This window comes from Delphinus delphis, chromosome X (genome assembly GCF_949987515.2).
Source record: "Delphinus delphis chromosome X, mDelDel1.2, whole genome shotgun sequence".
NCBI classification, from domain to species: Eukaryota; Metazoa; Chordata; class Mammalia; order Artiodactyla; family Delphinidae; genus Delphinus; species Delphinus delphis.
In genome coordinates, this window is record NC_082704.1 from 3254841 (window position 1) to 3282763 (window position 27923).

General features: G+C 40.3%; 1 protein-coding gene across 3 annotated transcripts in view; it reads left to right on the plus strand.

Annotated features, from left to right (window-relative positions):
* CD99L2 (CD99 molecule like 2) overlaps nucleotides 1–27923 on the plus strand; it is a 109713-nt gene that overhangs the window by 51812 nt on the left and 29978 nt on the right. For all 3 annotated transcript variants that reach the window (XM_060002357.1, XM_060002358.1, XM_060002359.1), the window contains exons 2-4: nucleotides 5392–5451; nucleotides 14263–14331; nucleotides 15391–15465. In XM_060002357.1, coding sequence (XP_059858340.1) covers nucleotides 5392–5451; nucleotides 14263–14331; nucleotides 15391–15465 — 204 coding nt within the window. The remainder of the gene's footprint in view (nucleotides 1–5391; nucleotides 5452–14262; nucleotides 14332–15390; nucleotides 15466–27923) is intronic.

Sequence of the window (27923 nt, forward strand, 5' to 3'; positions counted from 1 at the left end):
AATTTAAAAATTTGTATGGAAACACAAAAGACCCCAAGTAGCCAAAACAATCTTGAGAAAGAAGAATAGAGCTGGAGGAATCATGCTTCCTGACCTCAGACTATACTACAAAGCTACAGTAATCAAAACAGTATGGTGCTGGCAGAAAAGCAGACACATAGATCAATGGAAGAGAATAGAGAATCCAGAAATAAACACATACACTTATGGTCAATTAATCTATGGCAAAGGAAACATGAATATATGATGAAGAAAAGACAGTCTCTTCAATAAGTGGTGTTGGGAAAACTGGACATCTGCATGTAAAAGAATAAAATTAGAACATTCTCTAAGGCTATATACAAAAATAAACTCAAAATGGATTTAAGACCTAAATGGAAGACTATATACTGTAAAACTCCTAGAGGAAAACATAGGCAGAACACTCCTTCTCATAAATCGCAGGAATATTTTTTTGGATCCGTCTACTAAAGTAAAGGAAATAAAAGCAAAAATAAATGAACCTAATTCAACTTAGTTCCCTTTGCTATGCAAAAACTTTTATCAACAAAACAAAAAGACAATGTACTATGATCCATTTTGAGTTAATGTTTGTGAAGGGTGTAAGGTCTGTGTCTAGATTTTTTCCCCATGTGGTTGTCCAGTTGTTCTAGCACCATTTGTTGAAAAGACTATCTTTTCTCCATTGTATTGCCTTTGCTCCTTTGTCAAAGATCAGCTGACTGTATTTATGTTGGTCTATTTCTGGGCTCTGTATTCTGTTCCATTGATCTGTCTGTTGCTAATACCACACTATCTTGATTACTATAACTTTATAGTAAGTCTTGAGGTTGTGTAGTTGTCAGTCCTCCAACTTTGTTCTTTTCATTCAGTATTGTATTGGCTATTCTTTTTTTCCTCTCCATATAAACTTGATCAGTTTGTCAATCACAAGATCATTTGCTGACATTTTGATTGTGATTGCACTGAATCTATAAATCAAATTAGGAAGAACTGAAATCTTGACAGTATTGAGTCTTCCTATCCATGGAATATCTCTCTATTTATTTAGTTTTCTTCTGATTTCTTTCATCAGAGTTCTGCAGTTTTCTTTATATAGATCTTGTGCAAATTTTGTTAGATTTATATCAGGCGTTTATTGGGGGGGCGCTAATGTAAATGGTGTTGTGTTTTTATTTCAAATTCCATTTGTTCATTGCTGGTACATAGGAAATTGATTGACTTTTGTATTAACCTTATATCCTGCACCCTTGCTGTAGTTACTTATTAGTTCCAGGAGTTTTTTGTTTTGGGTTGTTTTTTGGGGGGTTAGATTATTTTGTATGATCATGTCCTCTGCAAACAAAGACAGTTTTATTTCTTCCTTCCCAATCTTTATACCTTTTTTTCCCTTTTCTTACTGAAGTAGCTGGGACTGCCAGTATGATGTTGAAAAGCAGTGGTGAGAAGGGACATCATTGCCTTGATCCCGATCTTCTAAAGCTTTGGTTTCTCACCCTTAAATATCACGTTAGCTGTAGGTTTTTTGTAGATACTCATTGTCAAGTTGAGGAAATTGCCTTCTAGTCCTAGTTTACTGAGAGTATCCCATTCTTTTAAACAGCTACGGGACATTTTATTGTATTGAAGAACCATATTTACCATATTTAATTCAACTATTCTTCTTTGAACACTTGGTCTGTTTCCATTTCTTTTTGCTGTTGTAAGCAGTACTGCTATGAACATCCTGTATATAACTCTTTGGGCACATGTATAAGTATTTTTCTGTAACACGTACCTGGAAGTACAATTGTTGGAATAAGAAATATGCGTATTTAAATTATTTTAATTCTTTAAATGTTTAAACAGTTACAGACCTGCAGGAAACTTGCAAGTACAGTACACGGAACTTTTTTCCCCCCCAATAATTTAAGAATATGTTACCATGCCCTATCATCCCTTCTCCCACAGCATACTTCAGAGTCCATTTCCTATAGACATCCTTTTGTATATCATCAATGTAACCATCTGAATCAGAAAATTAACATTGATCCGTTAATACTACCTAATCCTAAGACTTCTTTCAAGTTTCACCAGTTGTTCCAGTAATATCTAATACAAGGAATTCCCATTTACTATTCACCTAGATTTCCCAGTTTTACCACATTTGCTCTGGTGTGTATATGTATCTCCAAATACCTTTCTTCTGAATAATTTCAGAATCAGTCCCAAACACGATGCCCATTACCTCTTGATACTTCAGTGTGCATTTCTTAAAAACAAGGACACCCTCCTCCACAACCAGAGTACGTCCATCAAGATCAGGAAATTGACAGTGATCCAGTATTACCATCTAGTCCACAGACCTCATTCAGATTTCACAGATTGTCCCAATGATGATCTTTATAGGTTCAGGATCCAATCCTGGAACACCTGTTGGATTTAGTGGTCATGATTTCCCTGATCTCAGGGACTGCGGTCTCTCAGTGCTTATTCAATGCTGAAAGCTGTTGCTTTGTGTTTTGTCTATTTTATGGTTGTTTATGATGGGAAAGCTAATCTAATACCAATTATTTCATCATAGCAAGAAGCAAAAGTCTACTTTAGAAGCTGGGTTATTAAGTGTAAGACTTTTATTTTATTGGTGGATTATATGCTTTATTCCCATAAAATATTGCTCTTTTCCTGTGTCTTAAATTTTATCTTTGTCTTATATTAATATTGTTTCCTTCCTGTTAGCATTTGCCCGATATATTTCTCTATTTTATATACACATATATATGTTTATATATATGTTTGTTTATATATATATATGTTTTGTTTTAGGTGTATATTTTGTCAACAGCATATAGTAATTTTTTATCCCATTTATCTTTTAAAAAAAATTTATTTGGCCACGTTGGGTCTTCTTTGCCCCGCGCGGGCTTTCTCTAGTTGTGGCAAGCAGGGGCTACTCGTCATTTTGGTGTGCAGGCTACTCTTCATTGCGGTGCACAGGCTTCTCATTGCGGGGTTTCTCTTGTTGCAGAACATGGGCTCTAGGTGTGCGGGCTTCAGTAGTTGTGATGCACGGGCTCAGTAGTTGTGGCTCGTGGGCTCTAGAGCGCAGGCTCAGTAGTTGTGGCGCACGGGCTTAGTTGCTCCGCGGCACGTGGGATCTTCCTGGACCAGGGCTTGAACCGTGTCCCCTGCATTGGCAGGCAGATTCTTAACTGCTGCGCCACCAGGGAAGTCCCCATTTATCTTTTGATAGGAGATTTATTCTATTTACACTCACTTTTTACTGATATGATTGTACATATTCTTATGTTAAAGTCCATGTTTTCTATTTAACATGTTTTTGTTTCTTTTTTCCGTTTGGTGACTTTTGTTGGATTGAATTTTAGTTGTTGGTGTTGACCTTTCTTTTTTTTTCTTGAATAAGTTAGAGGTTATATATCCTGTAACTCTTTTAATGATTACCTTTTTTTTTGCTATATAAAATGTATTTTTAAAAATAAACTTTTTAAGAACAGTTTTAGATTTACAATGCAAAACTAGTGCAAAGAGTTCTAATGTGCTCTACACCCAGTTTCCCTCATTATTAACATTTTATATTAGCATGGTACGTTTGTCACAATTAATGAACCAACATTGATACACTATTATTAACTAAAGTCCATACTCTATTCATACTTCCTTAGTTTTTACTTAAAGTCGTTGTTTTTGTTCTAGGATCCAATCAAGGGTACCACATGACTTTCCATCATTACATCTCCGTTGGCTCTTCAGGCTATGCCAGTTTCTCAAACTTTGTTTTTGACAGCCTTGACAGTTTTGAGGAGTATTAGTCAGGTATTTTGTCGGATGCCCCTCAACTGGAATTTCTCTGATGTTTTCCTTATGATTATACTGGGGTTATAGAGTTACACTTCCTTGAGAGGAAGACCACACAGGTATAGTGCCCTTCTCATCACATCATATCAAGGGAATATAGTATCAATATGACTCATCACTGTTAAAGTTAACCTTGATCGCCTGGCTGATGTAGTGTTTGTCAGGTTTCTCCACTGGTTTCTCCCCACCTTCTCATACTGTAATCTTGGAAGGAAGTCAACACTTATGGAGAGGAGAGATATCTACATAAATTAATTTGAATTCTTCTATTCTCTCCTTTTTATGTTTTTGTTCAATTATTTATATCAGCCTGGACTCATGGAAATTTATACTTAGGGTCATAATCCAATACCACTTTATTTTGCTGCTTAAAATTGTTCCACCTTTAGCCATTGAGAACTCTTTCAGTCAGTCCTGTGGTCCTTTGACCTATACCAACCAATATCAATATATTTTAAAGTACTTCCTAGCACTGTAAGATGCTCCAAACTCATCTAGATATTTCCTGCCCCAATTCTAGAATCAGCCATTTCTCCAAGGAGCTCTGGTTCCATTTATTGGAGAATGGTATTTAGAAACCAAGATCTGGGTGCTCAGTGTGTTCATTGCTACTGGGGTGTTGTTGCTTCTAGGTCTTTGCACCTGACAGAGCAAGGGAATATATATCTGCATACTAACCCGTATATATACACATGTTTATGAATATTTCTATATGTAACCATCTGTATATATATATGAAGCTAAATGTGGTTCATACTGAGGTCTCCAACTCTGATCCACTATCACATGGGTCATTCTAGCCTTCTCTTCTTATCTGTAACCTCCCTCTCCAACAGTGAGAAACCTGGCTTCTATAATCCACTGTCCACTTACTTATTTGTTCAACTTCAGTATACACGCATAGTGGTTTGCTTGAGAGTTAATGTATATACCCCGGTGGGAAACTACATGCCCATCTAGAGGGAATGAAAGCTGTCAAGTTCAATAGCAGTCAGGGTTGGGCAGATGGGTCCACTTCTGAGGACAAATTCTCTTGTGAAAAACTCTTCCCCAGTGCCTTTTTAGTTATGTGTAATTAGTCAGAGATACTAGTCTAGGTGTAGTTGCTGGGATCGGGGGGAAGGTGCCCTGGGTTGCCAAAATGCAGAGCAGCCTTTATGTGAGAGCCGGGATGGGGTGAAAGAACTTGCCCATTATCAATGGAGTTTTGGGGCTCTGATACTCCCTGTTGCAAAGGTCATACTATAAAGTTTTTTAAAATAAGATTGTACTTCATGTTTCATACAGTTGAGCCTTCAGCCTTCAAGTAGACTGAAGACTGTTTGTTTTGTTGTTGTTGTTTTGGTAGCAATAGGTTGCTTGTCGAAGGATAACAATTCAATATATCTTTGGGTGGTTTCAACTGATTTCCTTTTGTGGCAGTATCTTCAGGACACTGTCTAAAGGGAAGTGACCGTTACGAGAGTATTTCAGTATTATTTTGTGTTTTGCAAAGATAGTTACATTCAAAAATCTTTTTTTTTTTTTAATTTTTAGGATCTGGGGACGTTGGTTTCAGTCTGGAGGATGCATTGGAAGAAACTTCCTCAGTGAAGCGTGAGTAGTAAATCAAACTATTAAAAGCAAATTATAATGCTTAATATGCACTACCCATTCAGAATACACATTCAGGGAAAACAGTAGATGGCCTGCATTTCACCTGATCCGATGGAACATGTTTATCATAAATTGCATTATTTAAAGAAAATCTGAATATTTAAAATCCTTTGTTTTCTTTGTGGAGAATACCAAAAATGTGCAATAACTGATACAGGATTTTCTCTGGCTCAAGTCATAGCCTTTACTGGTGTGACACCTCAGCAGTGGCCTCCAAGGACTATCTTTTTCTAGCTCAGAAAAAGGTACTTGGAAATGAATAAAGGATTTGTTTCTCCTTTTAGATCTTTTTATAACAGGTATTCTTAGAACCATATCTACAGGTAATCTCTCAAATGCTAAGTTTGTCATCAGTTTCTCTTTACATTTTTTTGAGAAAAAAATTTAAACCATTCTTTTAAAAAAATGCATGAATGCTTAGAAAGTAAAGTTGATATTTCCATTGATCCCTCCCCATCCTACAACACCCACTCGCATCCCAAGAGGGAGCTGCCTACGTCCGTTTAAGATATGCTGGTCCCAGCTAGTTTTCTCTGCTGTTGTGAACACCTGCACTCATAGATTATTCGGTGATTTTGTTTTACATTATGTATTTCACACCTTTTAAAAAAACGGAATATGTATTGAAGACCTGAGTGAATATAGCTATCTATGTTAGTTTCCTTTCTTACAGGCAGCTGTAACAAAGTACCACAGACTGGGTGGCCTAAAACCACAGAAATTTATTCACTCACAGTTCTTGAGGCCAGAAGTCCAAAATCGAGGTGTCGGTAGGACCATACGCCTGCTTGAAGGCTCTAGGGGAAGAATGCTTCCTTGCCTAGCCTAGCTTCTGGCGGCTCCAGGTGGTCCTCGGCTTGCAGCTGCATGGCTCCAGTCTCTGCCTCCGTCTTCACTTGGCCTTCTCCTTGTGTGTGTGACTTCTCCTCTTCAGTCTCTTACAAGGACACTTTTTGTTGGTTTTAGAGCCCATCTGGATAATCTTGAATGACCTCATCTCAAGATCTTTACTTAATTACATCTGCAAAGACCCTTTTTCCAAATAAGGTCACATTCATAAGTTCTGGAGCTTAGGACTTGGCTATATATTTTGGGGGCCACTATTCAACACACTATATTATCTATATATCTATATTTCTATACCTGTATCTCGTTCACAAACGTATGCTTCATGGAGCTGGCATTCCAGTGGCGTGGCTTTGGCCGTGGCCAGTGATGCCACTTCCTACTGGCAGGCACGTGGTTTGTTTCTGTTTTGCACAATTACAAATGGGACTTCAGTGAACATTCTTGTCTATTTCCTTTGTGTCCAACTATCAGGCCAAAGGGTATATGTATTTTATATTTTAATAGATTTTGACAAATTGTTTTGAAAATGCATGTGCCATTGTGTACTCCCACTGATGCTGTTACAAGAGTATGTTTTTCCCCCAGACCCGTACCATCGCCAGATTTCACCAATCAAAAACATTTTACCAGTATGATGCATAAAAAAATCATATATTTTTTTGCCATTTGCATTTTCCTCTTGGTGAATTGTCTGTTCATATCCTTTCCCCATTTTCTGCCAGGTTGCTTGTCTTTTTTGTTTTTTTAATGAGTTTGAGAGGTCTCTTTGTATATTCAGGACTGACAAAGGCACGGGCTCTGGAGTTAGACTGCCTGTGTCTGAACCCTGCCTCTGCCACTTATTAACTGTTACCTTGGGTGAGTTATCTGACTTCTTTGCACCTCAGTTTCCTCATCTGTTGCATGAGGTTAATAATAATAAATTAATAATAATTGTAAGGGTTAGATAAGATGGCCCCTGTGAAGTGTTCAGCAGAGGACTCGGCACAAGGTGAGTGCACAGTGTCAGCCATTATTATTGTTCTTTGACTGATTTCATTGGAAGGACTTACTCAGCTGGGTCTGTGGTGTAAGAGTCAGGCACACGTGAGGAATGCTCACCTGCTTAAACTGATCAACAAATTCAACATAATTCCCGTCAAACTTCCAGATAGAATTTTTGCAGACAAGCAGATCCTAAAATACATATGGAAATTCATGGAACCCAGAATAGTCAAAACAATCTTGAAAGAGAAGAAAAAGTTGGAGGACTCACACTTCTAAATTTCAGAACTTACTACAAACGTGCGGTAATCAAGATAGTGTGGTACTTATCCTAAAGATAGACATAGAGCTCAATGGAATAAAATTGAGAGTCTGGAAATGAACCATTACATCTATGGCCGGTTGACTTGTGACCAAGATGCCAAGACTATTCAATGGGGGAAGAATGGTGTCTTCAGTAAATGATGCTGGGACAATTGGATATCCACATGCAAAAAATGAATTTGGATCCCTGCCTCATACATTACACAAAAATTAACTCAAAATAGACCATATACCTAAAAATGAACTTCTAAGAGCTTTATAGTTTTGTGTGTGGTGTGAGGTGAGAGCCTTGAGCATTTTCAGGTCTTTCCTGAACATGTCCACAGTCCTATACATGCAGGTGGCCTTTTAGATTCCCAGGAAAATAAATATACTTAATTTATTAGCAGTGATGGTTTTAATGAAATTGTTTAACATTTCCAAAACCAAACGTGACCAAACAACAAAACAAACACAGTAAGTATAAACAGACCCCTAACTAGTAAATTTGTTAATTTCCTGATGGAGGACTTTTTAATATTTATATCCCTTTGTCAACTGTGCGCTGGCTCTTCTGATCTTCATCAGCACCCATGAGCCAGTGTGTCTGGGACCTGTAGGACCACCAGCACATGGTGTCTTCGGTTGAATGACATCCTTCAAGACCACATCGCTCTGCCATCCTTTTTTTCTATCTTGGCTGCTTTCACTTAGCGTAACACTTTCAAGGTTCACCATGTTGCTTTCAGAATTTGCCCCTCCCTCTCACCTGCCTTCACTCCCCACTTCCCTCCATCTCTCCCCTCATCTCTCCCTTTTTCTCTCTGTGTGCAATCATCTCACAGGGGGAACCCACTTCTGCTTTTGCCGAATCAAGCTTCTTATGAGTGCCCTGATTTTCTCCGAATGCCATGGCACTGTCGTTAAGCCACACCCAGGGGTGCGGCACACCTTACAAAGAGATGCTCCGGGCAGGAGTGCAGTGTTGCAGGCAGCATTTGCTGAGCATCAGAGAATCCTTTCTACATTTGTCATTTTGAGCAAGGCTTCACAGGAACAGATGTCTTTATTTTAGGAGCTCTTTGCTTTGATGACGGTGACCTACTATTCTAATTCCTTGATAAGTAGCTAGACTTCGCTCATCTCAATTATGGATGACAATAAATCCCATTTAAAGGCTCACAACAAGAAAATTGGTAGTTAATGGTATCTTAAAAGTACACAAATCCAAGGTCATGCTCTGTATCACTGCAGGCTCAGGCTGTGGCAGAGCATCGGGTTCCCTAGACATGTAAGGAGCGCATTCTCTTGAACCGGCACCTGCAGATCTTCCGAGAAACCAGGCTCCTCAGAAACTGTGAGTAGTAGGGCAGAGGTCCACAAAGGTATCGTGATCTAGACAGTGTGGCGCAGCATAAGGATAGAACAGAAATCAGAGTCCCCCAAGTAAACCCTTCACACCTACGTTCAGTTGATTTCTTTTTAAAGCTGGAAAAAGAAATATTTTTACACAGCACTGCATGAAGCATACGGATTTTAAGCTAATATTATATAAGTGGTAATTGCTTTTCTGAAAGTTGCACAAATAATGGTTTCAGTAATGTCATTTCCCTTTCCTAACTGTACATATCGCCATAATATAAGGTATACATAAGGAGCCCCATTTAGACAGGTAAGCTGTACTTCTTCGTATTATAGGCGCAAAGTCAAATGGAAATTATAGATATAAAACCATCTCTAAACTGATGATCTAGATTTAAAAACTACATAATGACAACAGATTATCACTTGTGGTTCCCTTACCGTAAAAATCCATCCACTGGTGTGGCCTCCACATCGAAGTATGCATTCGTGTACCCAAAGCCTTCACAAAGAGTGAAGGAAGTATGATCATTTTAAGAGAAAGACTTTCCGTATTCTCAACTTCCCTATATACTTTTACTAAAACTGAATTGTGGTAGAATGCACATGCAGTTGTGCTGATACCCTCCTTTCCCACCCTTCCCTCTTTGTAAGTAATCTATTGAAGTAAAATTCACGTAACATAAAATTAGCCATTTTAAAGCGAACAATTCAGTAGCATTTTAAGATATTCACCGTGGTGCAACCACCACCTCTATCCAGTCCTAAAACATTTCCATTACTCCAGAGTAAGAACCCTTACCCATTAAGCAGTTTCTTCTCATTTCTCCCTCCCCCTAGCCCCAGACCATCATCAATCTGCCTTCTGTATCAGTTGACTGATCTCTCCAAGATATTTCATATAAATAGTATCATATAATGTGGAACCTTTTGTCTTTGGCTTCTCTCACATAGCATAATGTTTTGGAGGTTCATCCACCTTATAGCATGTATCAGTGTTTCACTCCTTTTTATGTCTGAGTAATATTCCATTGTATGGATAGAGCACAGTTTTATCTATTCATCAGTTGATGGACGTTTGACTGTTTCCATCTTTTGGCTATTATGAAGAATGCTGCTATGAACATGCATGTACATGTTCTTGTTTGCATGTACATGTTCTTGTTTGAATACCTGCTTTTAATTCTTTAGGGTGTATACCCTGGGAGTGGAATCCCAAGGTCATATGGTCATTCTGTGTTTAACTTTTGGAGGAACTGCCAAACTTTTTTCCGTAGTCGCTGTACCATTTTACACTCCTACCAGCAGTGTATGAGGATTCCAATTTTTCCACATCCTCACCAGCTTATTTTCCTTTTTCCCCCCAGACTTTTGTACCCTTTGACTGACACCTCCTCCATTTCCCTCTCCCCCAAGCCCCTGGTGACCACCATTCTACTCTCTATGAATTTGACTATTTTAGATTCCTCATAGAAGTAGAGTCACGTAGTATTCTTTTGTGTCTGGCTTCATTTAGCATGATGTCCTCCAAGTCCATCCATGTTGTCCCAAAGGGCAGGATTTTCTTATTTTTTAAGGATGAATAATATTCCATTGCATGTATATTCCACGTTTTCATTATCCAGTCATCCATCCATGGACACTTGAGTTGTCTCCATATTGTGGCTGTTGAGATTAATGCTACAGTGAACTTGGACGTGTTGTTACCTCTTTGAGATCCTTATTTCATTTCTTTTGGATATATACCCAAAAGTAGGATTGCTGGATCAAATGATAGTTTTTTTTTAAATGTTTACTTATTTTTTATTTATTTATTTTTGGCTGCGTTGGGTCTTCATTGCTGCGTGGGCTTTCTCTAGTTGCAGAGAGCAGGGGCTACTCTTTGTTGTGGTGCACAGGCTTCTCATTGCTGTGGCTTCTCTTGCAGAGCACGGGCTCTAGGCATGTGTGCTTCAGTAGTTGTGGCTCACGGGCTCCAGTAGTTGTGGCTCGTGGGCTCCAGTAGTTGTGGCTCATGGACTCTAGAGCGTAGGCTCAGTAGTTGTGGCGCACGGGCCTAGTTGCTCCGCAGCATGTGGGATCTTCCCGGACTAGGGCTCGAACCCGTGTCCCCTGCATTGGCAGGCGGATTCTTAACCACTGCACCACCAGGGAAGTCCCCAAATGATAGTTCTGTTTTTCATTTTTTTGAGGAACCTCCATACTGTTTTCCATCGTGGGTGTACCATTTTACATTCCCACTGACAGTGTAGAAGGGGCTCCTTTTTCTCCACAACCTCATCAACACATTACCTTTTGTGGGGTTTTTTTGTTTTTTTTTTTGCGGTACGCGGGCCTCTCACCGTTGTGGCCTCTCCCATTGCGGAGCACAGGCTCCGGACACGCAGGCTCAGCAGCTATGCCTCACGGGCCCAGCCGCTCCGCGGCATGTGGGATCTTCCCGGACCGGGGCACGAGCCCGTGTCCCCTGCATCGGCAGGCGGACTCTCAACCACTGCGCCACCAGGGAAGCCCTATCTTTTGTTTTTTTGATAGTAGTCATCCCAACAGGTACGAGATGAGGTCTCATTGTGGTTTTGATTTGCATATCCCTGATGATTAGTGATGTTGAGCATCTTTTCATGTACCTGATGGCCATTTGTATGTTTTCTTTGGAGAAATGTCTAAGTCCTTTGCCCATTTTTTAAAATTGAAGTATAGTAGTTGATGTACAATATTATGTAAGTTACAGGTGTACAGTTTAGTGCTTCACAATTTTTAAAGGTTATACTCCATTTATAGTTATTATAGAATATTGGCTGTACTCCCTGTGTTGTACAGTATATCCTTGTAGCACATTTTATATATAATAATTTGCACCTCTTAGTCCCCTACCCCTATCTTGCCCCTCCCCCCTTCCTTCCCCCACTGGTAAATACTAGTTTATTTTCTATATCTGTGAATCTGTTTCTTTTTTAAGTGTTCACTAGTTTGTTGTATTTTTTAGATTCCACGTATAAGTGCTATGGTACAGTATTTGTCATTCAGTTATCATAAAACCCTCCAAGTCTTTCCATGTTGTTGCAGATGGCAAAACTTCATTCTTTTTTATGGCTGAGTAGTATTCCATTTTGTGTGTGTGTGTGTGTGTGTGTGTGTATGTATACACATCACTTCTTTTTCCATTCATCTGTTGATGGACACTTATATTGCTTCCATATTTTGGCAATTGTAAATAATGCTGCTGTGAACATTGTGGTGGATGTATCTTTTTGAATTAGTGTTTCTGGGGTTTTTTTGGATATATACCCAGGAGTGCAATTGTTGGGCCATATGGAAGTTCTATTTTTAGTTTTTTAAGAAACCTCCATACTGTTTTCCACAGTGGCTGGACCAATTCACATCCCTACCAACAGTGTAGGAGGGTTCCCTTTTCTCCACATTGTTGCCAACATTTTTTGTGTGTGGTCTTTTTGATGATAGCCATTCTGACAGGTGTGAGGTAATACCTCATTGTGGTTTTGATTGGCATTTCCCTGATGATAAGTGATGTTGAGCCTCTTTTCATGTGTCTGTTGGCCATCTGCATTTCCTCTTTGGAAAAATGTCTGTTCACTTCTTCCCATTTTTTAATCGGGTTGTTTGGGTTTTTTTGATGTTGAGTTGTATGAGCTGTTTGTATGTGTTGGATGTTAATGCCTTATCGATCAATCATTTGCAAATATTTTCTCCCATTCAGTAGGTTGTCTTTTTGTTTTGTCAATGGTTTCCTTTGCTGTGACAGAAATTTTAATATGTTGTGTTCTTATTTTCATTCATCTCAAGTGTATTTTATGATTTCCCTTGTGATTTCTTCCCTGAACCACTGGTTATTAGGAGTGTGCTGTGGAATTGCCGTATAGCTGGAAATTTTTCAAATGCCCTTCTGTTAATGATTTCTATTTTCATTCCATGGTGGTTGGAGAACACAATTTGTATGATTTCAGAATTTTAAAATATATTGAGATATGTTTTGTAGCCTAGCATGTGGTCTGTCTTGGAGAATGTTCCATGTGTAATTGAGTAGAATGTGTTTGCTGGTTTGAGGGCATGCGTTCTATAGATGTCTGGTAGATCTAGTTGGTTTATAGTGTCGTTCAAATCTTGTATTTCCCTTTTGTTCTACTTATGATTGAAAGGATTGTATTGAGCTATCCAGCTATTGTTGAATTGTCTATCCTTCCCTTCAGTTTTGTTACATTTTGCTTCATATATTTTGGGGGTTCTATGGTTAGGTGCACATGTTTAAAATTGTATATCTTACTGCGGGTTTATCCTTTTATCAGTATAAAATGTCACTCTTCGACTCCTATGACAATTTTTGTCTTAAAGACTATTTTATCTGATAATGGTGTAGTTCCCCCAGCTCTCTTATGGTTGTTATTTGTATACTATACCTTTATCCATCCTTTTACTTTCAACCAATTTCTATTTTTGCTGTTTTTTTCTGGGTAGTTGATTAATTATTGAATGGTTGCCGTGCACACAGCCAAACCTGTTTCATCTCTGCCTCTCCCACTACTTAAATTTCATTTCCTTCTTCCACCTCTAATTGTAGGAACAGTTACAGCATAGTCTTTTTTGGGTGGCTTCATTATTTTTATTTTTTTAACAATGTAGTCTTGAAGTTCAAGAAAAACTACTGGAAAACTCCTGTGTGGCATGCTACGTAATTGATGTGCAAGAAGTCCACAATTTTAAAGGAATATGGTTGAGCTGAAAGACCTAGTATTAACAGCAGTAACCACACTTATATACAATATTTTGTTGGTGTTGTAACCACTTTCAGCTGATGAGACACTCCCATACTCTACTGGGAACATAGCGTCACTTCATCCCTGGGCAGTATTACCTGTGATTACGGTGCCGGGTTGAGAGTGGTGACGGCCAAGGCTTGGAGCTCTCGGGTTGTGCTCCAGCTCTGGGACCCCCTGAAGCATGTGGTCATCTCCTGTAGATCTGGGCTCAAGTCCCAGCTCCACTAATCACCAGATCAAATGTGGGATCATGTCCACCTCACCACCCATCCTGTGAAGAAAAGCAAGCAGAACTCGTCTCCTGTAAACCCTCTTGCATCTCTTTGTCATCCTCAAGGTGGTTCTTCAGAGGCATCAGAGGGACCTCAGGACCAGGACAGGAGTGCTGTGCTCATGCTGTGACTTCCCTGAGCCGTGCAGGGGCTGCTGTGTGTGTTACTAATTGTGCTCCCCTTGCTGTCCCCCTTCCCCCTTTTAGAGAGATGGGACCGTGTCACCACCACAACCAGGAGACCGGGAGCGACCAGAGCTCCAGCAAAGCCTGCAGGTAACACGGCTGTTCTGAGGAGGGCACTAAGGCGGGACCCCGTGGAGCTCCTTCTGGGATAGTATCCAGTTGAACTACCCATAGTTTTAAGTCCTGTGCGTGTAATGCCAACCGAGACCTTCATCTGAACACTGGGTTTAACTTAATAGAGTATGACCAGTCACTATGACTTCTGTGTGTTTTATGAAAAGTCCTGCTTGGGAGAATTTCAAGAGAAAAATGCATTTGGACTTCCTCCCCTTTTCAACCATTTTACACTCTAAAATCAGGGAAGATATAATTGTTTAGGTTTTATGAAGCCCATCAAACATTTTCTTTAGGCAGATGGAGCATTTTGAAATGGCATTTGCTTTACAGTGTCATCTTTCACTGAAGGATTTTGGAACTTGTTGCTTCTTTGTGACTCTTTCCTGGAGCTGTTTTAACTTTTCTCCAGATGGGCCATTTTACTATTCAGATATCTTCACTGATATAAAGAGAAACGTAGCCTTGGGGTGGGGAGCGCAGTCGTTGCTCCCATCTGGCAACTTGTTACTAGTACTTAAGGAGCATGCTACCGTGTTCCTTGAAGTGGATAGCTACCTTTCTTCTGAAGAGACAGTCATGACCCAGAAGAGTGAGTGCTGAAAGTTTGCCCTCACGTCTTCACATCTGCAGCCTCAAAGAGGCGCATTGTGACCACGTAGCCTCCCTCTTGAGTGTCCAGTTTCTGACTCTATGCAGCTGGTTTTGAATCTTGGGTTAATACCTATAATCAGTGAGTTTACTGTTAAAATGGTCTGACTGCTGGCCTAAGCAAAGCACGTGTGGGAATATAAAGTAGTGGAAAATTGGTAAATATATTGCAAAGGCAGAAAGCAGTAACTTGCTCCATCCTGTTGGTATTTCCATTATCAGTGTCTGTAGAAGGAGTCAGACCCCAATTTAAGTTTCTTTGTCTTAACTCATTGATTGCGCTGATCAGCAGAGCCCACGAATGTTGACTTGTTTTTTTGGAATCTTGTACCCAGTTGCTAATCAGTTGGCCGTTTTTTTTTATGTTTTGGGGCTTCACTGAAGGTAGTGAATTTGACTTGGCTGATGCCTTGGATGATCAAGATCATGGCCACAGGAAGCCGAGTGCAGGAGGAGGAGGTAAGTCACAGCTGGTTGAAGGCACAGGCCAGTGCTGTAGCTCCCCGGTCAGGGTGTAGCTCATTAACTACAGCAGCGCACAGAGCCACTCCTGGCCTGGCAGAGCTGGGGGCGCTTCAAGGCCCAGGAGGACCCTACAACAGTGGTTCTCAAGCGTTTTGGTCTCAGGACTCCTCAAATTATGGAGGATCTCTATTGAGGTGTGGGTCACGTCTATCAATATTTATCATCTTTGAACTTAAAACTGAAAAATTTTTTTAATATTTTTATTAATTTTAAATGAAAAATAATACGGCCATAACTGTTAAGATAAATAGCATATTTTTATGGTAAATGACCATGCTTTTCCTAGTGGAAGAGCTGGGCTCTCACATCTGCTTCTAGATTCAATTGTTGTGATATATTGTTATGGTTGAAGTATATGAAGGAAATCTGGCTTCCTATAAATATACAGCTGGAAAATGGAGGAATATCTCAATTGACTATTCATGTAATTATGGACATTCTTCTTTGATACGACACAAAAATTCAGCCATTGGTTGTTTCTTACAGGTTAAGTGCAGTGTGGAGTATGAAACCGCATGAATGAATCTTCCGTCCTTGACCCCAGTGACCCCCCCCCCTTATCCTTTGAAGGGATCTTTTACTGGTCGTGGTTTGGGAGCATCGTCGTGCACTGGTCCCTGGGAAAATGTCAGCGCCCTGCCTTATGCAGACCTTCCCGGTGCTGACGCATTCCATTCTACACCAGAACATCACCTGTGTTACTACCGCCACCCATCTCATTGGAAAAAGTCTTTAAGTATCGGGAAGCTGTCAAGCTCACAGTAGTAGTTTTTCAAAATTCTTAGCGTTGCTTGAAATCTTAAATTTTACCATTGGCAAAAATACTGTTAGTTGTTTCCCTTGAAGTGAAGGGCTCACTTCATTCATTTGCAAGAAAATGTCTGTCAGATATTCAAGTCAGTATAACCGTAGTCGTACTACTGAATCCTTCAAGGAAGAATTTTGTATGAGAGAAGTGGCTAGCACTGCTTAGAACTGATGCAGTCGCGCAAATGCTTTTCCTGTGTCAACCTCTGTATTTTGAGGTGCCACAGAAAAGCTTTAAGCATACTTGCTGTTTTATCAGAATATTAAAGGGCACATTTTCATGAAAGTAATAATTTTTCTGCTCATATTCGTTTTCCACTGCTGCCTAACGTATTACCACAAACTTGCTTGTTTAAAACAATTTTCAATTATTGGGTTGGCCAAAAAGTTCGTTCAGGGTTTTGGGTTTTTTTTTTTTTTTTTTGGGCCAATCGTATATTTTCTTTTTTCTTTTTTTAGCATCTTTACTGGAGTATAATTGCTTTACAATGGTGTGTTAGTTTCTGCTGTATAACAAAGTGAATCAGCTATACGTATACATATATCCCCACATCCCCTCCCTCTTGCGTCTCCCTCGCACCCTCCCTATCCCACCCCTCTAGGTGGTCACAAAGCACCGAGCTGATCTCCCTGTGCTATGCGGCTGCTTCCCACTAGCTATCTGTTTTACGTTTGGTAGCGTATATATGTCCATGCCACTCTCTCACTTCGTCCCAGCTTACCCTTCCCCCTCCCCGTGTCCTCAAGTCCATTCTCTAGTAGGTCTCTGTGTTTATTCCCGTCTTACCCCTAGGTTCTTCATGACCTTTTTTTTCCCTTAGATTCCATATATATGTGTTAGCATATGGTATTTGTTTTTCTCTTTCTGACTTACTTCACTCTGTATGACAGACTCTAGGTCCATCCACCTCACTACAAATAACTCAATTTCGTTTCTTTTTATGGCTGAGTAATATTACATTGTATATATGTGCCACATCTTCTTTATCCATTCATCCGATGTTGGACACTTAGGTTGCTTCCATCTCCTGGCTATTGTAAATAGAGCTGCAATGAACATTTTGGTACATGACTCTTTTTGAATTATGGTTTTCTCAGGGTATATGCCCAGTAGTGGGATTGCTGGGTCGTGTGGTAGTTCTATTTGTAGTTTTTTAAGGAACCTCCATACTGTTCTCCATAGTGGCTGTACCAATTCACATTCCCACCAGCAGTGCAAGAGTGTTCCCTTTTCTCCACACCCTCTCCAGCATTTATTGTTGCTAGATTTTTTGATGCCCATTCTGACTGGTGTGAGATGATATCTCATTGTAGTTTTGATTTGCATTTCTCTAATGATTAATGATGTTGAGCATTCTTTCATGTGTTTGTTGGCAATCTGTATATGTTCTTTGGAGAAATATCTACTTAGGTCTTCTACCCATTTTTGGATTGGGCTGTTTGTTTTTTTTGTTATTGAGCTGCATGAGCTGCTTGTAAATTTTGGAGATTAATCCTTTGTCAGTTGCTTCATTTGCAAATATTTTCTCCCATTCTGAGGGTTGTCTTTTGGTCTTGTTTATGGTTTCCTTTGCTGTGCAAAAGCTTTGAAGTTTCATTAGGTCCCATTTGTTTAGTTTTGTTTTTATTTCCATTTCTCCAGGAGGTGGGTCAAAGAGGATCTTGCTGTGATTTATGTCATAGAGTGTTCTGCCTATGTTTTCCTCTAAGAGTTCGATGGTTTCTGGCCTTACATATAGATCTTTAATCCATTTTGAGCTTATTTTTGTGTATGGTGTTAGGGAGTGTTCTAATCTCATTCTTTTACATGTACCTGTCCAGTTTACCCAGCACCACTTATTGAAGAGGCTGTCTTTTCTCCACTGTATATTCTTACCTCCTTTATCAAAGATAAGGTGACCATATGTGCGTGGGTTTATCTCTGGGCTTTCTATCCTGTTCCATTGATCTATATTTCTGTTTTTGTGCCAGTACCATACTGTCTTGATTACTGTAGCTTTGTAGTATAGTCTGAAGTCAGGGAGCCTGATTCCTCCAGCTCCATTTTTTGTTCTCAAGGTTGCTTTGGCTATTCGGGGTCTTTTGTGTTTCCATACAAATTGTGAAATTTTTTGTTCTAGTTCTGTGAAAAATGCCAGTGATAGTTTGATAGGGATTGCATTGAACCTATAGATTGCTTTGGGTAGTAGAGTCATTTTCACAATGTTGATTCTTCCAATCCAAGAACATGGTATATCTCTCCATCTATTTGTATCATCTTTAATTTCTTTCATCAGCGTCTTATAATTTTCTGCATACAGGTCTTTTGTCTCCTTAGGTAGGTTTATTCCTAGATATTTTATTGTTTTTTTTGCAATGGTAAATGGGAGTGTTTTCTTAATTTCACTTTCAGATTTTTCATCATTAGTGTATAGGAATGCCAGAGATTTCTGTGCATTAATTTTGGATCCTGCTACTTTACCAAATTCATTGATTAGCTCTAGTAGTAGTCTGGTAGCATCTTTAGGATTCTGTATGTATAGTATCATGTCATCTGCAAACAATGACAGCTTTACTTCTTCTTTTCCAATTTGGATTCCTTTTATTTCCTTTTCTTCTCTGATTGCTGTGGCTAAAACTTCCATAACTATGTTGAATAAGAGTGGTGAGAGTGGGCAGCCTTGTCTTGTTCCTGATCTTAGTGGAAATGCTCTCAGTTTTTCACCATTGAGGACAATGTTGGCTGTGGGTTTGTCATATATGGCCTTTATTATGTTGAGGAAAGTTCCCTCTATGCCTACTTTCTGCAGGGTTTTTATCCTAAATGGGTGTTGTTGTTTTTTTTATTTTTACTGTTCACATGCACATTTAGACACCAGGACTGGAGAAGCTGTGGTTTCTTAAGGCTAAGTGGCATGACAGTAAACTTTCCTTATTTGTTTTCATTGAACCTTATTGGACTTTCTTACCCTTTGAATGAATCTTTTGCCCATTCATGATTTTGTAACGTCCTACATACATTTTCTGGAAAACACTAGTGTCCTGAGTTGTGTTGAGCTTTTAAATGATGACACCTTTCCTTATGCAATATTCAAATGTCATATTTGTTAATATCACCAGTGATCTGATAGGAAGAGTCTTTATTGGGAAGCTGACAGGCTCATGGTGCCAGTTACACGTTTTCCAAAGTTGTGTATATTTTTTTGAAAGCTAAATTTTCTTATTGTCAGCTGATACTGTCGGTTGATTTCCTTGAATTGACAGGCTCATTTAATTCATTTTCAAAAAAATTTTTGGCAAATATTCAAATATGAATAGACACAGTTTGCTGTAATTTACTCTTTGAAATAAATTTGTTCTTCCATGAGAAAAGCAGCTAATTCAGCTGAAAACTGAAACAATCACACAAGTGACCTTCCTCAAGTCACCTGTGATGCTTTGGTGTGCAACAAAAATGCTTTAACAATCCTTCCCATTTCATAACACAGAATGTTACAATGTTGATATACTCAAGGTTGAGCGCTCATGAAATATTTTTGCTACTCCCTCTTATTAATTTTATATTGCCTCATAATCAGGTAGCATAAATTATTGAGTTAAAACAATTTCCATTCATTCACTTATTTCCCTGGGTCAGGAGTTTGGGTTCTGTTTAGCTGGGTCCTCTGCTCTATAACTCCTACGAGGCTGCCATGCAGGTGTCAGCTGGGGCTAGGGTCTCATCTGAGGTTTGAGGTTGTGTTAGTTTCCTGTTGCTGCTCTAACGAATTACCGGCAACTTGGTGGCTTAAAAAACACACATTTATTATCTTATAATTATTGAGGTCAGAAATCCAAAATGGATCACAGTGGGCTAAAATGCATGTGTCAGCAGGGCTGTTTCTTTTTCTGGAGGCTCTACAGAATTAGTAGAGAGTCTGTAGAGTCTGTTGTCTCCTTGTCTTTTCCAGCTTCTTCAGGATGCCTGTATTCTTCGGCTCATGGCCCTCTCTCTCCATCTTCAGAGCCAGCAGTGTAGGGTAGCATCTTCAGATCTTTCTCTCTCTCACCCCTACTTTTGTCATCACATCTTTACTTGGCCTGTGACCCTCCTGCTTCTCTATTTCTCTTTTAAGGACTGTTGTGATTACACCAGACCCACCCAGATAATCCAGGATAGTCTCCCCATCTCAGTGTCCTTGATTTAGAAACATCTGCAAGACCTTTTGCCATATAAGGTAACATGTTCACAGGTTCTGGGAATTAGGACATTGACATCTTGGGGGCGACATTTTAATGCTAACACATCTGTCGTCTGGCTCACAAACCTTCATGTCCCTTCCACCTGCAAAATACATTGTCCATTCCAACTTCTTTAAAAGTTTCATCCCGGGCTTCCCTGGTGGCGCAGTGGTTGGGAGTCCGCCTGCCGATGCAGGGGACGCGGGTTCGTGCCGCGGTCCGGGAAGATCCCACATGCCGCGGAGCGGCTGGGCCCGTGAGCCATGGCCGCTGAGCCTGCGTGTCCGGAGCCTGTGCTCCACAACGGGAGAGGCCACAACAGTGAGAGGCCCGCGTACCGATAAAAAAGAAAAAAAAAAAGTTTCATCCCATCACATCGTCAACTCAAATTGCAAAATCTCATCATAATTTCATCAGCAGAAACATCCCAAATCTCATCATCTAAATTATATAAGTCAGGCATGGGTGAAGCTTTGGCTATGACACTTCTCCATCTACAAACCTATGAAAGTCAAGAAACAAGTTATCTGCTCCCCAAAATACAACGGACAGGCATAAAATAACGGTTATAGGCATTCCATTTACAAAAGTGAGAAAACATCAGGCAAAAAGATTTCAAGCTTCAAGTGAAAAAAAAAAAAAAGACTTCACCAGTCTCAAGAAATTCCCAAATCCAAGTCCTTTAGGTTCCAGGCTTTGGGATGATGCACTGTGTTTCACAGCTCTACGTTCTGAGTTTGCAGCTCTGCCCTCAGAATCAGCCTCCCTTGTTCAGGAAAAATAGCACATGTTTGCAACTGAGTAGTTATATCAGCGTATTTTCTGCCTGTAGAATTTGGGGAGTCTAACAGCCTTCTTACATTTTTTTCTCTTTCTGTCCCTTTTAATTGCAGGCTGGCAGTGTTCCTGCTGTTCTAAAATTCTCAAGAACTCTGTGGGTTTCCCACGTATATACTGGTGATCACCCCACTGGGAAAGAGGCTCTTCCACAGATCTTTCTTGAATGATGTCGTCTATACTTCTGGCTTCTGCTGAGATGGCAGAGGGGATCCATGAATAATCTTATGTTTAATCTGACCTTTTGACCCTTCCAAGGTACTCATATAATGTTTTCCCGCCACACCATTGACTTTCTCCCCAGAGCTTTCTTGACAGCGAGTCCCCTAATTCTAGCATTTTTTGGCAATTAGGATAGGTTGAAATTTTTCCAAATCATCAAGTCCTGGTTCCTTTTTGCTCAAGAGTTCTTCCTTCAATCTCTTCCTTTCCTCTTGCATTTTACTATGAGCAGCAAGAAGAAAATAGGCCATACCCCTAACACTCTACTTGGAAATCTCCTCAGCTCAAACATCCAGGTTCATTGTTGAGAAGTTCTGCTTTCCACGTAACTATAGGATGCACAATTCAGCCAAGTCTTCTGCCACTACCTGGTAAGGATCTACTTTCCTCTGGCGTCCAATAACATTTTCCCTGCTTCCATCTGAGACCTCACTGGCGAAGCCTTTAACATCCACATTTCTGTCAACAGTCTGTTCGTGATGATTTAGGCGTTCCCTAGTATGATACAGGTTTCCTCTACCATGTTCCTGACCTCCTTCTGAATCCTCACTAGCTGTTACTAGTTGTTCACGTCTGTATTTCCACTAAGTCGGCTCAAGGCAGTCAGGCTTTGCTTCTCAGAATTCTTCCAGCTTTTGTCTATTACTCGATTCCGAAGTTGCTTCCACAGTTTTAGGTATTTATTTAGGGATTTCCTATTGCTGTTGTAGTAAATTACAAGAACGTGCTGGCTTAAAACAGCACAAATTGATTATCTTATAGTTGTAGAGGTGAGAACTATGATTTGGGTTTCACTGGGCTACAGTGAAGTTATGGGTAGGGCTGTCTTCCTTTTGGAAGCTCTAGCCTGTTTCCTCGCCTTTGCCTGCAGTTTTGCCTTGTTGGATACCTCCTCCATCTGCAAAGCCAACAGAATAGCAACCTCAGATTTCTCTCTCACTCTCACCCCTGCTTCCATCATCACGTCTCCTTCCTTGACTCTCCTGCTGGTCTCGTTCTCTTACTAGTATTCCTGTGATCACACTGGGCCCGCCTAGATGATCCAGAACAGTCTCCCCATCTCAAGGTGCTTAGCTTACTCACATCTGCCACGTCCCTTTTCCCACATAAGGCGACATATCCACAGGTTGGGATTGTTGGCAGAATTCCATTCTGTGCAGCTACAGAACTCATGGCCACTTGCTTCTTCAAGGTCAGCAAAAGAATGAGAGTCTGCTACCTCTAATGTTAGCTCAGGGAAGGCCTCCAGCCCTCTTTTCAAGGACTCACTTGATTATGTCCAAATCACCCAGAATATTCTGCCTTTTGAGTAATTCAGTCATACGGATTGGGCATCCTAATTGTATCTGCAAAATCCCTTCACCTCTGCCATGTCGTAACCTGGTCATGGAAGTAGCTCAGTCCCTCCCACACTCCGCAGGCTGGTATTATACATGGTGTGTACGCCAGGGGGCGGGAGTCTCGACAGCTATCTTCGAGTAGCGAAGGATCTAATGACTTCTCATAGCGTTTACTGCTCCTTACTTCCTTGGTTCAGGCAAAGGGCCTGGAGGTTTATTCACCATTGCATTTGTATCACAGTGCAAATGTCAACCCTGTAAAAAGGGCAAAGGACGCTTGAGGATGATTACGAAAATAGTTATGACCTGACAGACCCCTGGGGTCCATGGAACACTCTTTGTGAACTACTGACTGAGAAGATGCCCTTACATATTTATGTGGCGTCAGTGTGTTTTCGTTCGAATCCGTGATCTCGTCCATGTTAATGTGCAGTGAACATGTATTTGTGGAGCTGGGGCGAGCAGGAAGATGGTTTTATATGTCTTCTGTTGTATTGAGCCATACCTTTACAGTTTCACTTCTCTAGACAGTTGTATAAATTAGTTCAACCTTTTCAGAGGGCGATTTGATAAAATCTTTGAGCAGTTCTGCTTCAAAGCATTTTCCGTCTGGGTACAGAGTTATGCACACGTGCAGAGGTACATTTGAAATGGTGTTTGCAGCTTTCTTGCGTTTCGTATCAGCCAAAAATTAAAACACTCTTAAATAACACCGTTGAATACATAAATTCTAAACCATTCATAGTCTGCAGCCATTTCAAAGAATAAGGTAGATCTCTGGAACTGGCATGAGAAAAGCAAGTTACAGAACAGGATATATATAGTACGAATTAATTTCTATCAAATTTAAGTGTATGTGAACACAGACACGCACGCAGAAAGACACGGACATGCAGAGAGACATATGGGCAGAGAGAGACACAGAAAGAGAGACATGCACAGAGAGACACACAGAGAGATGCGAACGGAGACACGGACACACACACACACAGACGGGGAGAGAGACACAGGGAAAGAAAGACAGGGAGACACAGACACGGAGAGAGACATGCAAGAGAGAGAGACACAGAGAGAGGGGCACACACACACACAGAGACATGGAGAGAGAGCGAGACAGACACATGCAGATCTGAAAAGATTGAGAGTGGCTACCTGTGGGGATAGATTTGGCTGTCTTTTATATTTTCTTTCTTAGGATTCTACACCATTGGATTCATTTTTCTACTGAGCATATATTAACGTTTATAATAAGCCAGCAGTGTAGCTGGCCTGGGCCCAGGCATTCTGGCTTCACCCCAAGGGCCTCTTCCTCTGTGTGTGTGGCTCTTAGAAGTGTTTGCCCAGGAAGGTGGTGATGACCTGAAGGTGAGCGTAGGGTCAGCTCGTGCACCTGGCCGTAGAGGCGCCGGCACGGGCCTCCTCATCCGCAGGTCTGCTGGGCAGTTTCCTAGTCCATGGAAGATTCGCTCCAGTGATCTAGAAAGCTGAAAAGGGGACTGGTCTTTAAGAGGTAGGCACAGTGTGATAACAGACAAATAGTGACCCGGGCCCTCTCGAAGCGTGTATGTTGTATCTTCACTTCAAAGAGGAAAAGAGCTGTGCTGTTTGCTCTGTAAAGATATTCTCTCTGGAAGATTTTCAGTGTTGTATGAACCATTGGGATCAGGAAAGAATCGGCTTCATTTGTCTGGAAAACGTCCTTGTACGTGCCGCCTCCCTTCTCGATGTTCTTCCTGCTGCTCTTTTCCCCTAAGGTGAGGTCTACACGATTCGCTCCTTAGTTTTTAAGGTCGACAATAGACATTTGTGCACCCCTGAAGACCAGCTATTTACGTGTCAGACTTTTTTTTTTCCCTATGAGAAATGACTACGATGCTCAAATCAATCATTAACTATTTTCGGATTGACATTTTCTTCAGAGCTAACTGTAAAATTCACATCAATGTGTAAGAAATACTCCAGAGAGATCCCATCACACTGTACCAGTTCCCCAATGGTAACACCTGAAAAATTATAGTACAGTGTCACAACCAGGATCTTGACGTTGATATAATCTAGTGATCTTATTCAGATGTTCCGTTTTACTTGTACTCGTGTCTGTGTGTGTGTCTTCACGTCTGTGCAGTTTTGTCTCCTGTGTAGGTTCATACATCCACCATGGTAGTCCAGACAGAGAACAGTTCCATGACCACAAAGACCCTCGTGCTGTGCTTTATAAAAACAACTATCTCCCTTCTGCTGTGCCCACCCCCATTTCCTGTCCCTAAGCACTAATCTTTTCTCCATCTATAGAATTTGGCAATTTAGAAAATGTTACGTAAATGGAATCATGTAGTATGTAATGTTTGGGGATTGGCTTTTTTTCACTCAGCATAATTCCCTTGAGGTCCATCCAAGGCATTGCATGTATCAATAGTTTGTTGCTTTTCCTTGCTGAATAGTATTCCATGATGTAGATGTACTATAGTTTATTTATGAAGATCATCTGGGTTGTTTCCAGTTTTGGGCTCTAGGTTTTTGTATGAACATGAGTTTTCATTTCTCTGGGATAAATGCCCAGGTGGGTAATTGCTGGGTTCTATGGTAGTCATAGGGTTCGTTTTTTAAGAATATTGCCAACCTGTGTCCCAGACTAGCTGTACCATTTTATATTCCCACCAGCAATAAATGAGTGATCCACTTTCTCTGCATCCTTGTCAGCACTTAGTGTTATCACTATTTTTTTTAGTCATTCTGATTGGTGTGTAGTGATACCTCATTGTGGTTTTAGTTTGCATTTCCCTGATTGCATGTGCTTATTGGCCATTCATGTAAACCCGTCAGTGAAATGCCTCTTCATGTCTTTCGCCCATTTTAATCGGATTGTTTGATTTTGCTGTTCAATTTTGAGAGCTCTTCATATATTCTAGACACTAGTCCTTAGATGGGTATGTGTTTTGCAAATATTTTCTTTTACTCTATAGCTTGTCTTTTCATCTTCTTAATAGAGTCTTTCACAAAAGGAAATTTTTAATTTTGATGACGTCTGATTTATCCATTTTTTTCTTTTGTGGATCATGGTTTTATGGTCAAGTCTATGAACTCTTCCCCAAGCCCTTAGTCCTGAAGATTTTTCTCATATCATTCCTTCTGAAAGTTCTATAGATGTACACTTAAGACCCAAAAAAGTCATCAGTTTTGAGTTAGGGTTTGTATGAGGTGTGTGGGGATTAGATCAAGGTTCATTATTTTTGCCTATAGATGCCTAGTTGCTCCAGCACCTTTTGTTGGAAAGGCTGTCCTGCTTCCATTGAGTGGCTTTTGCGCCTTTAACAGAAACCTCTTGAGCATATTTGGGCAGGTCTTTCTAGGTAGTTCATTCTGTTGTACTGTTCTATGTGTCTACCCTTCTGCCACTGTCTTGATTACTGTAACCATAAAGTAAGCCTTAATACTGGGTAGGCTGATTTCCCCCCCACTTTATTCTTCTTTCTCAAGGTTGTTTTAGCTATTCTAGGGCCTGTGCTTTTCTATACAAGTTTTAGAATAAGTTTATTTATGTCTACAGAAAGCTGGCTGGGATTTTGATAGGACTTGTGTTAAATATGTAGATGAATTTGGGAAGAGTTGATGTCTTTAAGGGAGTCTTCAAATCCATGAACACAGTATGTCTCTCCATTTATTTATGTCTTCTTTGATTTCGCTCATAAGCATATTGTAATTTTCAGCCTGCAGGTCCTGTACATGTTTTTCAAGTGTACAGCTAAGTATTTCATTTTCTCTGGAACAATTTTAAATGGTTATGTGTTTTAATTTTAGATTCCGTATGTTCATTGCTATCATATGATTGATTTTGATATTTGTTGCTCCTGTATCGTTAGACCTTGCTGAAGTCACTTACTGATTCTAGGAAGCGTTTTTTGTAGGTTCCTTGGAGTTTTCTACATAGATGATCATGTCATCGGCAAATAGGGATAGGTTTATTTCTTCCTTCCCAATCTGTATGTCTTTTATTTCTCATTGCAATGTTGAACCTCCCATGCTATGTTAAATAAGAGTGGTGAGAACAGTGTCCTTGGCCTGTTCCTGATCTTCAGGAGAGAGTGTTCAGTCTTTCACCATTAAGTCTGACAAGAGCTATGGGTGTTTTCTAGATGCTCTCTATGAAGTTGAGGTACTTCCCTCTATTCCTAATTTGCTGAATTTTTTTCATAAATGGGCATTGGATTTTCCACGTTGATAAGATTACAGGCAGACCTCGTTTTATTGCGCTTCACTTTATTGCACTTTGCAGATATTGCGTTTTTACAAATTGAAGTTTTGTGGTGACCCTGCGTTGAGCCAGTCTATCAGTGCCATTTTTCCAACCGCATTTGCTGACTTCGTGTCTCTGTGTCACGTGTTGGTAATTCAAAACTATTTGAAACTTTTTCATTATTATTATATTTGCTGCGGTCTGTGATAAGTGATCGTTGATGTTCCTGTTGCAAAAAGATTACTACTCCCTGAAGGCTCAGATTATGGATAGCATTTTTTAGTAGTAAAATATTTTTTAATTAAGGTACATACATTTTTGGGGGGGCATAATGCTGTTGCACTTTAATAGACTACAGTATAGTGTAAACATAATTTTTTTTTTTTTTTTTTTTTGTGGCACGCGGGCCTCTCACTGCTGTGGCCTCTCCCGTTGTGGAGCACAGGCTCCGGACGCGCAGGCTCAGCAGCCATGGCTCATGGGCCCAGCCGCTCCACGGCATGTGGGATCTTCCCGGACCAGGGCACAAACCCGCGTCCCCTGCATCGGCAGGCGGACTCTCAACCACTGCGCCACCAGGGAAGCCCGTAAACATAATTTTATGTGCACTGGGAAACCAAAAAAAAAAAATCATGTGACTTGCTTTATTAATATTCGCTTTATTGCAGTGGTCTGGAACCATCCCCACAGTATCTCCGAGGTATGCCTGTATATGAGTTTTTTCTTCTTTAGGCCACTGATATCGTAGGGCA